Source organism: Falco biarmicus, chromosome 4 (assembly GCF_023638135.1).
Source record: "Falco biarmicus isolate bFalBia1 chromosome 4, bFalBia1.pri, whole genome shotgun sequence".
NCBI lineage: Eukaryota > Metazoa > Chordata > Aves > Falconiformes > Falconidae > Falco > Falco biarmicus.
The window spans coordinates 101347077-101361092 of NC_079291.1; the positions used below are offsets into that span (position 1 = coordinate 101347077).

Genomic DNA, 14016 nt, shown 5'->3' on the forward strand with positions numbered 1-14016 from the left:
GTGCCTCATGCACCTGGAGAGATAAACTGCAACCCGCTCTCTGAGCTCTAACTTTACAGTAATCGGGCTGGCATGGGAAGATGAGCTCTGCTCTCTGCGGACAGAGTAACTGCATTGCAATGTTCTCTTCCCAAAAAAAGAGTAATGAGATGCCCAGCGAGCCTGCAGAGGTGTCAGAGAAACAGATGCTGTTAGACCTTTTGCAGGCCAAAGACAGATTAAGAATAACACAATACCAGCATAACAGCACCTTATCAACAGCCGTGCAAGTGCTAAGAAGTGGAAGCGGAGGGAAGGCTGTGACACCTGTCTGCATCGCAGCCCTGCTATTACTGCCTTCCGACTTCCCGCGCAACCCAAGTGTCCAAATGGCTTTGAAGCAAGAAACAGAAAGACAGGCAGGTGAATCCGAACTCCAATCAACTGTCTGAAGAGATACTATGAATACCTTACATTTCAGGAACACTTTTCATCCACAACGTTTCCAAGACATCCATTCAACCCCAACACTCCAAACCACAGAAGTAATATCTGCCCAGGTAGAGACCGGCAAATAAACACGAGTTAAATGACGTTCAAGGTCATCCAAGGACTACGAGAGACACACGCGTCTAGCAAGTAGATTACTCTTCCCTTTCGAAAGGCACACAGACACACACACACACACGCACGCACAGGGGATTGAAACTGCTCACCCAGGTGTGGAGCCTGCTGTGATCAACACAGCTTCACTGAGCAGCGACTCTTCTCGCTGCTGTTTCACTGGTGCTAAAACATAAAAAAAGCAAACCTTTATAACAAAATTCATTCAAACGGATGCAAATAAGGATGGGGGATTTTGCATCTGGGCTAAGTTACTACAATCTACACATCCTATTTGTTTGCTAGTTATTAAATTACCCACAAGCCATCAACAATTCAAGCCTCTCTCTGAGAGGCAGAGATTAACTAGGAATTGCTATGCAGAAATGCTGCTCATCTTTCTCTCTAGTGAGATCAGCCTCATCATGAGTTGCGGACATTTGGGAACAAAGGTGAGCTTTCCTGCAAGAAATGAGAGGCACAGAAAGATAGAAAAATGCTGCTATGGGGAGAAGAGAATTTACAAGAGAAGAAATCTAACAGGAATGGTTTCACACCCACTGCAAGCCATGGACTCCGATCAAACGCACTCGCGTAGCTGCAGCACAGGAAGCCACACTTCTGTCCAAGCACCAACACAGATGAGATTTTCAGTGAAAGACAATGAAGCTGGTATGTAAATATTAATTTAACAACCTAGTTGACAAAGCCTCAGCTGATCTATAAATAGCTAGTTTTATTAGCAGGTGATGCTGAAGGCAGCTATCCTGGCTCTTCTTCCCACAGTCCCCTGTGCTATCTTGTTTTTGTTGACCCCAGAGACACAAAGACTCTGAAGTGTATGCCGCTTGCTTCGCCACCGCTACCTGCACAGTAGCTACAAACACTCGACAGTACAATACATATTTATCAAGGCCCTTACACGACAAGGATCCTGCAACGCTATGCACATAACAGCTCACAGCCATAAACTAAAGAGAGCAAACGGTTTAGAAAAATAGAAGAATCATGCAGCCTTGCTTTTAAGCATGAGACAGCTGAGGAGCTGGTCACTCGGGTACCACCAAGCGTTTAGGGAATGACTGACACAGAGACAGACCTACACACTGTCCATCCGCATTTACACTGCGTACTTGGCAAACTGATCATCTAGGATAGCGACACCTTTAATAACTCCAGACCACCAAAGAAGCATTTTGCTGTCTCAAAACAAGATGTCAAAATTCTGATCTCTTTCCACAGTTTTATTTCATCTGGAATTACTATTTTGTAACACATAATAAATTTTACAGTGCTTTACCATCTCTCTAGGCCGCACAGGCTGCAATGCGTTCTTTCACAAAGGCACAAGGCAGCTATTGAACAGTGGACAGCAACACCACACCAGAGTTCAGGGCCAGCAGTCAAGAATATTGCATCCTGATAAAAACTGCTGTGGCATTTGGATCAACGCAACAGAATTGCCCTGACTGCAGTATGGCCAGCATCCATGGAAACCACGTGAATTATGATGTTTTAGGCTATTCACATGGATTTGTATACATTCTCCAAAAGTCTTTTAAAGCCTCAGTCTTCCTCTCGCTGCAAAGAACAGTGACAACGTACTTGACAGGTTGGGCTTGTAAATGGGCAGATTGAATTAGAGGAACAGAATGGACTTTGTTATCCCTCCCTCCCACTTGCTTCAAGTTTCTAAAGAAACCTTCTGAACACAACAAGTTATTATGTTTCTCCTAGCCATATGATAAGCAGAAAGAAAAAATTAAAACCCACACAATCACCACTTTTTTTCTCCCCATAAGTTTCGCCATACCCTTACAGTTTCTACAGTGGCAGGCTCTAGAGTTTACCCTGACAGGGAACCTGCTGCGCCAGGCACACTGCATCAACCTCCGCAGGGGGGTGTCTGATGGGACGGCTGCACTGCAGCCAGGAGAGCACGGAGATGTACCGCAGCTCTGCTGCCAGAGCCTCCAGGTACGCACCCTGCACGCAGCCTGCTCCGCTGCTGCGCCCCAATCGATCCGGCGATAAGCATCTCCAGAAAACCAACTTGTGCGGCCATGGCATGGCAGACACACTTTTAAAGATCACAGTGATCCACGCCAATGGCCGTACAGTTCCCTATGCAGCAAGCTTTGGACACAGGACTGTTCTTTCATTTGTCTGAACAAATATTTCTAAATTTTCTTTTTAAAAGTTTCAAATACAAGGGTTAAACTGGTATTTATATGATTGCAGCCCTTTGATGGTCTTACAGGCTGGTTTTTAAGACCATCGGGGCCTGTGGAAAGGAAACCTTTGCGGTAAAATTCACTTACTAACCTGTCTCTCCTGAGTGGACATACTTCTGTTTTCTGTTATTTAGGGAAATAAGACAGAGAAGTTCAACTTCGCAGAATAGAAACTTAAAATAAAACCATGCTCAGAAACCCTGCAGAATACAGAAAGAGAAGCACTACATATTGCCAAATTGATCAGAAAGGAAGAAATTAGTTTTTCTCATTAATCAAACAGAAAAAAACCTAGTATAGTAATAGGTTTGCAATCAGCTTTACTGTATTATTTATTCTAAAATAACTGTCATAAATCTAATAGCAACAAACCTAAGCAGCACAAAGGAAAAACTGAAACGTTTTACATAGTTCAGTAATGCAAAATGATGCAACAAGGCACCGAAGTAGCCTTCCCAGGAGAAATCTACACAGTTGCTGTCTCCTTTGTCTTGGATGCAAAGCTACATATAAACCTGCAGTGCCAAATGACCCAGACGCAGCTTGTTCTCCTCCCCAAACCTCAACAAGTGCCATTTCCTGTAGCTCCTGCAAAGTCGCTGCTTCCTTTGTCCGCTGTCCCCCTTCACATCAGCATATCCATCACCCAGATCCTTGATTTCACAGCTCAGGCAGTTGTAATCCAGGAGCGCTTACAAGCCAGGACCCGAAGAAAAGTTTAACTAAGTTTGGTTCTCTCTGAAGTAAATTTTGAGCTTAGATAAAATCCACCTTATCCACAGTAATTCATTCTTCACACTTGTTTAAACACGGTCACTCACCACGGACAGACTGGCAGCCTTCCCTGTGGGTTGTAGACTCCACTGCACTGCTAGGAACTGTGCTGAGACAAGTCCACATCACACATCAGTGGAGATGGACTGCACCCTTCAGTTCTGGGATGGAAAGATCAAACTGCTAGATAGGTTCTCCTCCTTGCCGGCTACACTGATTTTTATCAACGGGAAAAGCCAATTAAAGTTGATAAAGACACAGTCTCTGCTGATTTTTCCTTACTGCCCACTGCTCAGTGCTACTATAATGGATAATGTTCTGCCTGTGGGTGTATTTTCTAAGATCTGTCAGTTCTGACAGCATTTTGGCACCTGGATAACTCAAGATCTATACTGAGGGTCCAGGAATGCACCATTTCTCAGTAGCTGATGGGTACATTTTTCAGCAGGGCTTCCCTAATTAAAGGGCTAGGAAGAGATGGGATCACATTGATAGGTTTTGCAGTCAGGTGTTTTACGCTTAGTTTAATGAATTATAAATCACCCTTGGCAACTTTAGGAGCACGTGAGAAGAGCACGCAAGAGAAACTACAGCAATATGTCCAAACTATCACAATACAATTACTTATATTCAAATTCCACCTCTGTCCCTATGGCAAGACCGTTAGAGACACACTCAGGAAAAGCAATGCTCATTGAAAAGAAAAAAAAAATATATATATCAAAAAGAAAACTGATACTATGAGACACTGTTGCTCTGGAGGTACTCCTACATGCAACTGTTTTGCCCCAGATGGGTCACAAAAGATGCAGCCGCCCTCCTTCGAGCATCACCCTAGGCTGGGAACACCACGCTGTTATTGAGTACCTCACACAGCTCAATTAGCAATCTCCTCTGCCAGACCAGCATGAAGTTTTGTCTTGTCCTCAGCTGTCACAGCCTTGTCTCAGGGCTAGAGAAACCGCTATCCTATGTAATGCTTTGACTTTAATACCTGTAAAACTGTGTGAAGACAATGTATCCTGTGCTGGCTTCATTGTCTCTGTCAGAGCCCTTCTCTATATATAGTGAAATATAAGTCCAGAGAGGCCAGTGGCAAGATCTTTCAGAATAACCACAGCTTGTTCTGGTCTTAATGGGATCTGCAACTACTGAGCTCATACTGGGGGCTGAGGGGAGAACAACAACAACAAACCCAAAAACCAGGACGTGAGAGCCCAGTATCACAAAGGGAAAGTTCATGAGTTCCTTGCCGTCAGTGTTATTCAGAGCAATGTAGCCTTAAAGCTATAGGGAACAAAGTCACAGAATAACCATCTGGAATGGGCGAAAAAATATTTGTTGGTAATTTAAAACGTGAAACTGAAGAAATACAATGCAGAGCAACCAGGATGTGAAAAGCATTTCCAGGCACTGAGAGGTTAAAACAATTATTTGAACAGCTGGGAAAATTAAAATGGTAAAATAATAGCTACCCTTCAAAATTCTACAGATGCAAAGAGACTCTTCAATGAATAACTGATAAAGGGGAAAAAACATTTTAAAAGAGAAACTGTTCCACGCATGAAGGTCATACAAGTAACAGCTCTTCTTAAGAACCTGGATTTTCAGACTTGGCAAGAGATGAAGTGGTGGGGTTAACACAGCAGCCTTTTACCTCTAGAGACGCAGGGTCAAACGCTGAATACTCTAAGTTACACATGAAAGCGACTTTGGGCATATCCTTTCTACTGCTTTTTTGGAAACTGTTACCCACCACAGCAAAAGCAAGGTCACAGAGGATCACGTCGGGATTGTTGTAGCAGTTTGTTTGCTTTCCCAAGGAATTCTCCCAGCACTGGCACAGCTTCAATGGCCGAAGCGAGTGGTGCAATCAGAGAAGCCAGTTCAAGAGATTTTACTGCCTTGCTATCCAGGGGTCCCCCCGGCATACCACCTTGCTCTGGTAAGAATGTGGTGGTAGGTAATTTTCTCAGAAAAAAACCTGACAGTCTGTAACGAGCAGCTCGACTATTCAGGAAAGGTCTAAGAGGAAGACTAATGCCAGTCTGGATTGCAGTGCATAAGTCACGGTGTACACAGTGCTGCTCATCAGGATGTGGTTCATGGACAGACACATTTGGGGACCCATAGCGCTAGCGGAGCCATCTTCAGGGTAGGGAGGAGCTGAAAGAACACAGCCGGGAAAGGTCTATCTGCCACCTGGCAGAAGCTATCCTCCTTGTAGGCAACGAATCCTCCCTCTCTACTAGCTATTTTAAAACAAGAAACCAAAATTTTTCAGAAAGTAGAGAAAAAAAATTGACAACTGAATATGCAGCACTGCAGAGAAGAAATCAGCTGCACAGTGCCAGCTCTTGTTTCCGTTCCTCACCCACTTCAAATGCACAACCTCTTCCACATAAATACTGAGCAAACTGTTACAAGGACAGCCACCGAACACACCTCACCGGAGTCCAAAAACACAGATCCTTTGGCAAAAAAAGGCTGAATCAGAACAGAAGGCCAAATCCATCCACCGCAGCAGTCAATTCTTCTATCATTCACACATATCATTTCACCAGTCTCCAACTGGAAAGTCTTAGCTACTACTTCTTTCTTTAAGTCTAAGAAAGAAGTTAGCATAAACACCGAGGTACTCCTACAAGAGGACTTTTTCTCCAATCAAAAGAATTTGTTATTCCAGGATTATTAGAGCGTTTCTGAAGAACTAAGATGTAGCCTCCTCAATGTCTGTGTTTCATCTCTTTCCAGGGTGCAGCCTACTTCACCCTAACCCTAAACACAGTCATTGTAGTTCTCCAGTTAACAATCATCTGGTATTGCGTCCTGATGCTGTCAGAGATCTCCTCTGATGGGTTAGGCTGCTCACTAATCAATGATACTAAAAGAAAAAACGAAAAGGATGAGTCTGCACTTTCTCCCACACTTCTTGCTGCAATCACTCGAACACTCCCAGCTGCACAGACTGGATTTGACCACTTCAACGACCAAAAACATCCCACATATTGCAGAAAGGAGTAGTTCTTACCCTGTGTCCACGCCAAACCAAAGTAACCTGTTAAAGAAAGTAACACAGCTGACAGAAGGTTTCCAATAGAGGTCCTGGCCTTCCCACAGTCCTGAGGGATCCCATGACACATTTTTACAAGAGCCAGGACCCTGGTATTCTGCCAAACTACATACATTTTGTCTAAACTAAAATTATGACTACAGCTTTAATTCAATATGCTCTCCTTTACTTCCGATCCTAAACTGCTGGCAAGAGCGGTTGGACCGGTAAGCACCTGCCTTTCTTTTGCCCTTTAGGTGACTACGTCACCGTGCTGCCTGAACAGGTGCCAGCAGCTAGAGTTGCACAGCAAAACCATTTAGGAAATTCATCAGCTGGGTAACTAACCTGCCTTAGCTGAGCTGCTACTCATACTGGGAAACCCGTAAATCCATCTCTGATACCTTGTCATGGCACTGGTTGCGATAATAATGCGAAACCGGGATATCCCAGCTTTTCCCCTCACCGTTGCCAGTGTGATGATCCATCATCAGTCTTTTACTTGCCCAAGGCAAACAGTATCTTGCAAGGTTGAGGTGTAGCGAGGTAACGTACTTTGGGATCCTTCAGAGTTAAAAAAAAAAGTGCATCAATCTGACAGGATGAGAAAGAAGCTGCAGCAGAAAAAGAAGGTGTGAGGCTTACACAAGCACCCACACCCTTCTACTCTCCTTCCATGGAGTCTCTGAATCTTACCCACGTTTCCTGAAGTCAAACTCCCCTGTGCCAGGCTGCTTTCATGCTCAGTGAGGAGCACAGGGGGATGCAGAGGATTACCCTACATCCTTATGAGCTTCTAGTACTCAGAACCCAAAGACTTCTTTTGCTCCTCTGATCAGCCACGTTCAGATGCATATTTAAAAATAAGACAGACACTGAACTCTGTCTTGCCCCCTGAGGGAACTGCAGCCTCCTCTTTCCAAGCCGCCAGTTCAGTGCTGCAGGGAATAGGCAGCCTCGTGTCAGCTCCAGTACAGGTTTTAAAATGAAAGGGATGCAAACGAAGAGGACAGAAGAGAGGAGAGGAGGGAGAGCGCGAGATGGTACAAAGACACTGGAAGAAAGCAGGTGAAAAAATGAAGACAGAGGGGAAAGGAAAAATCTGAGCCCAGACTCTAGAAAGATATAATTAAAGAGAGAGAAGGAGGAGGAGGAGGCAGCAAAACCAGGCAATAGCATGCATCTAGCTTGCTTGTGCATACTACAAGAAAAATCTTATAGGTGGCCAGAACTGCCCATGCTAGGTGAGGAGGGTATCACTCACTCACAGCAATATCACTGATCTACACGTAGTTTGTAACATAGGTGAAATACCTGCGGCCTGAGTTTCAATCACAGAATGTCACAGAAGAACCCTAGAACAATTTACCCTACAGCTCAAATGTTTGCTGTGCACTATCCCGACCTTACGGAGACCCACCTCAGTGCTAGCATGGCATTCATAACGGGCTTGAATTCAGCACACCACAAAAAATAAATCAAACCAAAAATACAATGGAGAAAATAACTTTGCAGTGCTGTACAGCACTTCGTTCTGGTGCCTGCAGGTCAAAATAGGGATTCCTCAATCTTCATGTTTCTAGATCCTGCCCAATAGGGTTGGCAAATTTCTAGTGTTTTTAAGCTTCAGAGAAGGATTCCAGATAGTTAACCTCAGGGGAACAGTTTTAACTTTACGATATTGTTGGTCTATTTAAAGAAAAAAGAACTAAGAAAAAAGAAAAAAAAAAAAAAAAGAGAGAGATAACCGAACACTTCCCTAGTAGTAAGCTTCCAAATAAGAAATGCCAAGTCAGAAATCAAGAGGGCAGGTTCTTACAGCTCTACAACATGCAATTCCAGAAGCTTGTCAAAACTTCAGTGGCACTTGAGAAATTTGTGCCAAGATCAAGAAACATTTCCAACTGTTGATTCCGAGGCAGTTATCAGGAAGAATGCAAGCTTGCCTGAGGGGAAACATGTAGTATGGTGTGAACTTACCATCCTGCTGTCAGGATGGACCAGGTACCACTGTCAAGTACAAATCAAAACTGGTGAAGCCAAGGAAAGTACTAACAGAGAAAGCAAAGCAAGAACAGAGATGGAGCAAGAACCAAGGATCACAAGGAAGAGCAGGCAGGATCCAGATGCACAGTTACAGCCTAGAGGCTTGTGGAGCATTTCAGAGCCACTGAAGAAATTCCCTTCCATACCTGGCTCATGGGTCCAAACGTCTATCAGCTCCAAACCTGCCAGGCAGATTAATTGCAGACAGCTACAGGTTAACGCACAATCCTTATAACCTTTCATCCACATGACAGTGTACTAGACTGCTGTGCTTTGGAAGACTGTTCTCAAGGGAAGATGCCTACTTCCAACCTTCAAGCACTGCAACACTCCTACTGCTTTATGTTGTCCCTTAAGAAAAGCTTTTCATAGCAGCAGTGAAAGCTTTTTGCACTGAACAGCTGGAACCAAAGTCAAAGCGCAATCTGGCAGTTTTCTTGGCTGAACAGAGGTGCCACTGAATCTGAGCGTCACAGGCAAAAAGTCCGTATCGACAAAGGTTCAAGACAGTGGTTCAAGCTATTAAGAGGGTCAGAACTGCAATTTGCAGGATTTACTAGAAGAATATTTTTAACCCTATTCTTCTGCTACAGCTGGCATCCAGGGAATCTCTCTCTTACTTCCCTCCTTTAAAGAATTTCTTCCATAACACCTATCAAAGCCACCATCTTCCCAGCAGGAACAGCCAGGACTTGCTGTTAGGTCTCCCCAGATGCTCAGATTAGCTAGCTCTCTTCTCCGTGTGGGAACTCTCGGATCCCACAACTTAGTGAAGCAAGAATTTGGATCTGAGATTCGTGTTTCCATGAGGGATTTCTGTCATTATAGGAGATCTGGTTCCAGACACAGCCACTATGAACTATGTGACAGCATATGAATTCTCTCCTATATATTCCTGCTGTGTGATCTCACTCTTCGTTTCTTCGCACGCCCCTTTTCTCTATAGTATTGCAACACTTCATTGATTCAACACAATCAACAAGAGAGCACGAAGGCAGAGGCAAACTCTCAGATTGGAACAGCTGGTTTTCTTGATGGCATCATGTCCCAAAGAGAGGTAAGGAATCACAAGAAAAGAGACTGCTATTCTCAACAGCAAACAACTCCACACCGGAGAAGAAAGCACAACCCTGCTGACTGTGAGAAAAAGGCAGCAGTGGGATTTTGAATACATTTCACACTCCTTGATGGATCGTGCCTGAAGATTTTGTGGGAAAGCAGAGCACAGAGGAAACCATGCTTCAAAGCCTACCACTGTACTCGCAGGGCCCGTGAAAACTTTGTAAATATGATCCCCTGCTATACTGTCCAAAGCCTACATGCAGACGTGCTGACACGACCAATTCCTCAATGGCCACACTCCACTACTACTAATCCCCACCCACATTAAGCTTTGGAATAAGCTCCTGTCAATCGTGCCAGAGTGGGCTTAATGATAAATGGACAAGGGTGACCAGTGGGGATGGAAAAAAGTTGACAAAAGTCATTGACCCTGTGACCAAGGTCTGAACAAGGACTGCTAGACATAATAGCCACAACACACAGCAGCAAGAACAAGCTGCCAGGGAACTGCCTGCCTGCTGATCAGCAGGAGAAGGTGCTGAGGCCAGCAAGGATTAGCAGCTTCTCTGGTCCCCAGGCATGAATTTCCCAAGCATGAAACATTTGACTGAACAACACAAGAGGTGCACAAAGCAAGACCACAAGCTACCTTAGATCCATGAGCTCTTTTCTTCTTACAGGTTGCTCACACCTAACATTTTTTACCTCGCCCTAAAATAAGAGAACATACATTAAAGGATCAGGGTATTAAATTCTGAAAGCTGGGCCCTATCCATATCCCCCTCTTGCAACAAAGGGCGTGCTTCCATTTCTCAAAAGCAAAGAAGGAAATCAATACTTGGGCAGAGAAGGCAGACTCCAAAGGACAATCCCTAAAAACAAGGCTGCTCTCTCTTCTCAGTTGCTGCAGTGCTGCCCTTGTTGAGTCTCTCCATGAAGCTGATTACAGTGGTAAGCACAAGTCAGCCCCCCCTCAAACATTTAGGCAACCAGAGGCCATTTCATGAGCAACAGAGCCGACGCCACTTGGATTCCTCCAGATTCATGCCTTGAAGTTGAGTTCCTCTGTGACCAAACTGATGTCTAATAAAGGGCGAGTCAATACCATTCCCTCCTGCACAAGCACCGCTGGGGTCCCTTTCCTCCACCTAATTGCCTGCTTTCACAAGACATACAGGAACTTATTACTTCAGAGCCTTTGTGCCTTCTGAGGAACACCACTGCAACTCACCAGCAGGTTCAGAGTAAGCAGAGTGGGACAGAAACCAGGCTCACAGCCGCACAACATGGTTACAAGAGTCCTGTTTCCTTAATCAGGGTAAAACTCCAGACACGGCTAGGGGGGGAGCCATAAATTCAGGGGAAGCGCTGGCGCATTAAACCCAGAACAGTGTTACCCGTGACACCTGAGCAGGCTCTGCCCTGCTCTCCAGGGGCTTCTCTGTATATGGCAAAGCTCCTGACCTTCCAACATCTGTTCAGCTTTTATACAAAAGCAAGTCAGGGCCCTGTAAAGAAGTACAACGTCTTTGTTGACATTTCAGTCCCTGAGAGAGAAGCTCTCCTTTGGCTTTGTGTCACCCACCTTTGGCTATGTCAGAAAATAGCACATAGCCTGTTCTCTCAAGCAAAGCCGTTTGCCTGTGCAAAGGTTCCCGGCAAACAGACAGGAGGTGGCAGCTGGAGAAAGGAGACCTGGGATCACTGCACACAATCTCACCTTTTATTATTTATCCACATTTACTGAACACAGCCTGGCTCTAATCCATCAGTGCAAGAAACCTGCTAATACACCTACATGATTGGAGAGACTTTCCTGCATTTTATGGTGCTCTATTGCAGCAAATGTCAAGGCTCAGCAAAACAAGAAGGTACTAGGAATGGTCTCACACAGCCCGGGACCTCTCTTGCTCATCTCCCAAACAGCATATATTTGTTACTGCACTAAACAAGGAAATGGAGAACATTCTGTTGTCTCAAAGTCATGCCATAGCTTTGTGTGCACATAATACCCCCCATCAGCACAAGAATAAAGACTTTCACATTTAATAGCTTCCAAAATGCTTCTTGTTCTTGAACAAAGTGGCACCCCATGTGCCTCAAGACATTTGCTAAAGGCTAGAAAGAGGGGACATTAGAACATTACACCCTGTCTGCTCTCAGCAATGAACCTCCTTCTGCTCAAGAGAGGTCAATCCGGAGTCTGTACAGATGCTTTAAGGCTGGCTTTTGCAGAACAATAAGGTGGTTACTGCTGCAGTACAAGCTCCCCACAAATATTTCTCTAGTGCACTCCAGCCCGATCACAGTGCCTTCGTCATGTCAGCTTAAGGTACATAGAGCTGGGAAGAATCTTACCTGAATCACAGCATCCAATATATTTTTTCCATGGCTGTCTACTTCTACAAGACTTGAGATTTCCCGAGCCTCAGGATACTCCTGAACACACTTAGGCACTACTAAAAGACAAAATACAACTTTGATGTGCCAAAGGAAGTTAAACAGTACTGCCAACATCCTAGAGGCCCAGAAATATTATGGAGCTTGTTAAATGATGATAATCCTAAGTAGGCCACCTTCAGCACTACTAAAGACAAAAGCTTTCAACTGTTCCTGTTGATACGGCCTGAGGGAACCTCTTGTGTTCAAACTCAGCAATTGGCGTACACCTGAATCCATGAGAAGACACAGTAGTCACGTGTCAGAGTGCCCAGAGGGTCATTAGAAGTACCCATATAATTTACTGACATACTATGTTTAGCTGCAGCCAGCGCCCCAAAAGCAGTACACATTTTCTCTCCTTTTCTGCCCATGAAAAGGAATCAGAAGTGCTCAAACACAGAATGAAGATGGCATTGAGACGGGACAAACAAACAGTAATTCAGTCTCCTTTCCAATTCCTTTGGAGAGACCAACAAGTCTTCACATCATATCTATAACCAGAAATTCTCCTATTCTGACAAAGAACTTCTTTGATAAAGTTATCAAGTATGTAATTGAAAGAGTATATTACTTGCCCTGCTGCCTCACCCAGAAAATAAAAACCTCAGTTCTTCGATATTTAGAAACTTCCTCATTTTTCCTAATCTTGTGCCAATATGCCCCTCTAAATTACACAGTTCCTCCTGAAGTTTATACCACAAAGATGTGTTTACCTATACTTTTCTTCCGAACCTCTCTCTTATCCTGAAGCATGCAGATAAATCACTTTGCCAACTATAGTTTCACTCCTTGATCCAAACGCTTACAGTCCTACTGGCAAAGAAACTCTTACAGAAGAGTGTCCTTTAAAGTCCAGCAGCAGTGCAAGGACCCATGGCGCAGCTGGGCACGATGGGCACTATCTGATCCTTAACAGGCAGCCACACAGAACCCACAAATCAGTTCAGTCCAGCATCACTTACCTATTTCCACGATAGTCAAGAGATCACTACATAGAAAAACTCCAAGAACAGAAAGAAGGTGCTGTTAATGTAACATCTAAAGAAGCAAGGTGACCTAGAGGGAAACTTAATTGCTTAAGTAGCTGGGCTGGGGCACCACACAGTACTAAAGAAGAGAATAAACTACAACCACAAGTCATGAGTAGGAATTATCATCCAGAAAATAAGACAGATATAAAAGTTTTAGAGCAGACTGGCCTGAATGAAAGGGAAAAATGTCACAGCTGCTACCAGCTCACAATTTTTTAAGCTTGCTTTTTGTTCCGTTACCTCACTTCCTGAGGACACACGTTGTGAATGAAACTTCAAACAACCAGAAAGGAGATTTGAAGATCCAGGAGTCTGTACAGGTGCAAGTAACTGTAGTGGGAAGGTACCATCCCAGACCTGGCAGAAGGACACCACCACCTGCCAAAGGCTTGCATGACCTGGATAAGGGGGTGCTCCCTTCAGTTTTTAAGACAGCATCCACAGCACACAAATCACCAGAACACTTGGAATTACCCTCCCCAGAAAACTCAAAGAGGGATCCAGGGAACAAGTAAATGAAGAAAAACATTCTCCATTTCCATGTGAAACACTTGTATCAGTTCAGGATTTAAGTACACATTCTACAGAGAGGAAGCTGCAATGGTCACTGTGCGCACTTCAAACTGTTCAGGAGTTTAAGAAAAATAAATAAATGTCATTATCTTCTTTCACCAATGTTAAATTCATTCTGAGAAAGGAACAGGTACCTGCAAAGACACAAAAATGCTGCAGATGTAGTGGTAATTGTTCAGAGCTCCCAGTCCCCCAGTAAAAGAACAGTGTAATAATGCTT

At 44.2% G+C, this 14016-nt stretch overlaps 1 protein-coding gene across 9 annotated transcripts in view; it reads right to left on the minus strand.

The window, feature by feature from the left end:
* CHCHD6 (coiled-coil-helix-coiled-coil-helix domain containing 6) overlaps positions 1–14016 on the minus strand; it is a 115998-nt gene that overhangs the window by 15038 nt on the left and 86944 nt on the right. Inside the window, exons 9-10 of one of the 9 annotated variants that reach the window (XR_008821170.1) lie at positions 7109–7206; positions 6622–6648 (exon numbers count right to left, since the gene is read on the minus strand). The exons of 6 other annotated variants lie outside the window; for them this stretch is intronic. Coding sequence is in view for 1 of the 3 variants with exons in the window: in XM_056334066.1 (XP_056190041.1) it covers positions 7141–7206 (66 nt within the window). In the remaining 2 variants the exon portion in view is untranslated. Of the gene's footprint in view, positions 1–695; positions 769–6621; positions 6649–7108; positions 7207–14016 lie in introns of all 9 variants that reach the window. 2 more of the 9 variants (XR_008821171.1, XM_056334066.1) reach the window with 2 other exon arrangements.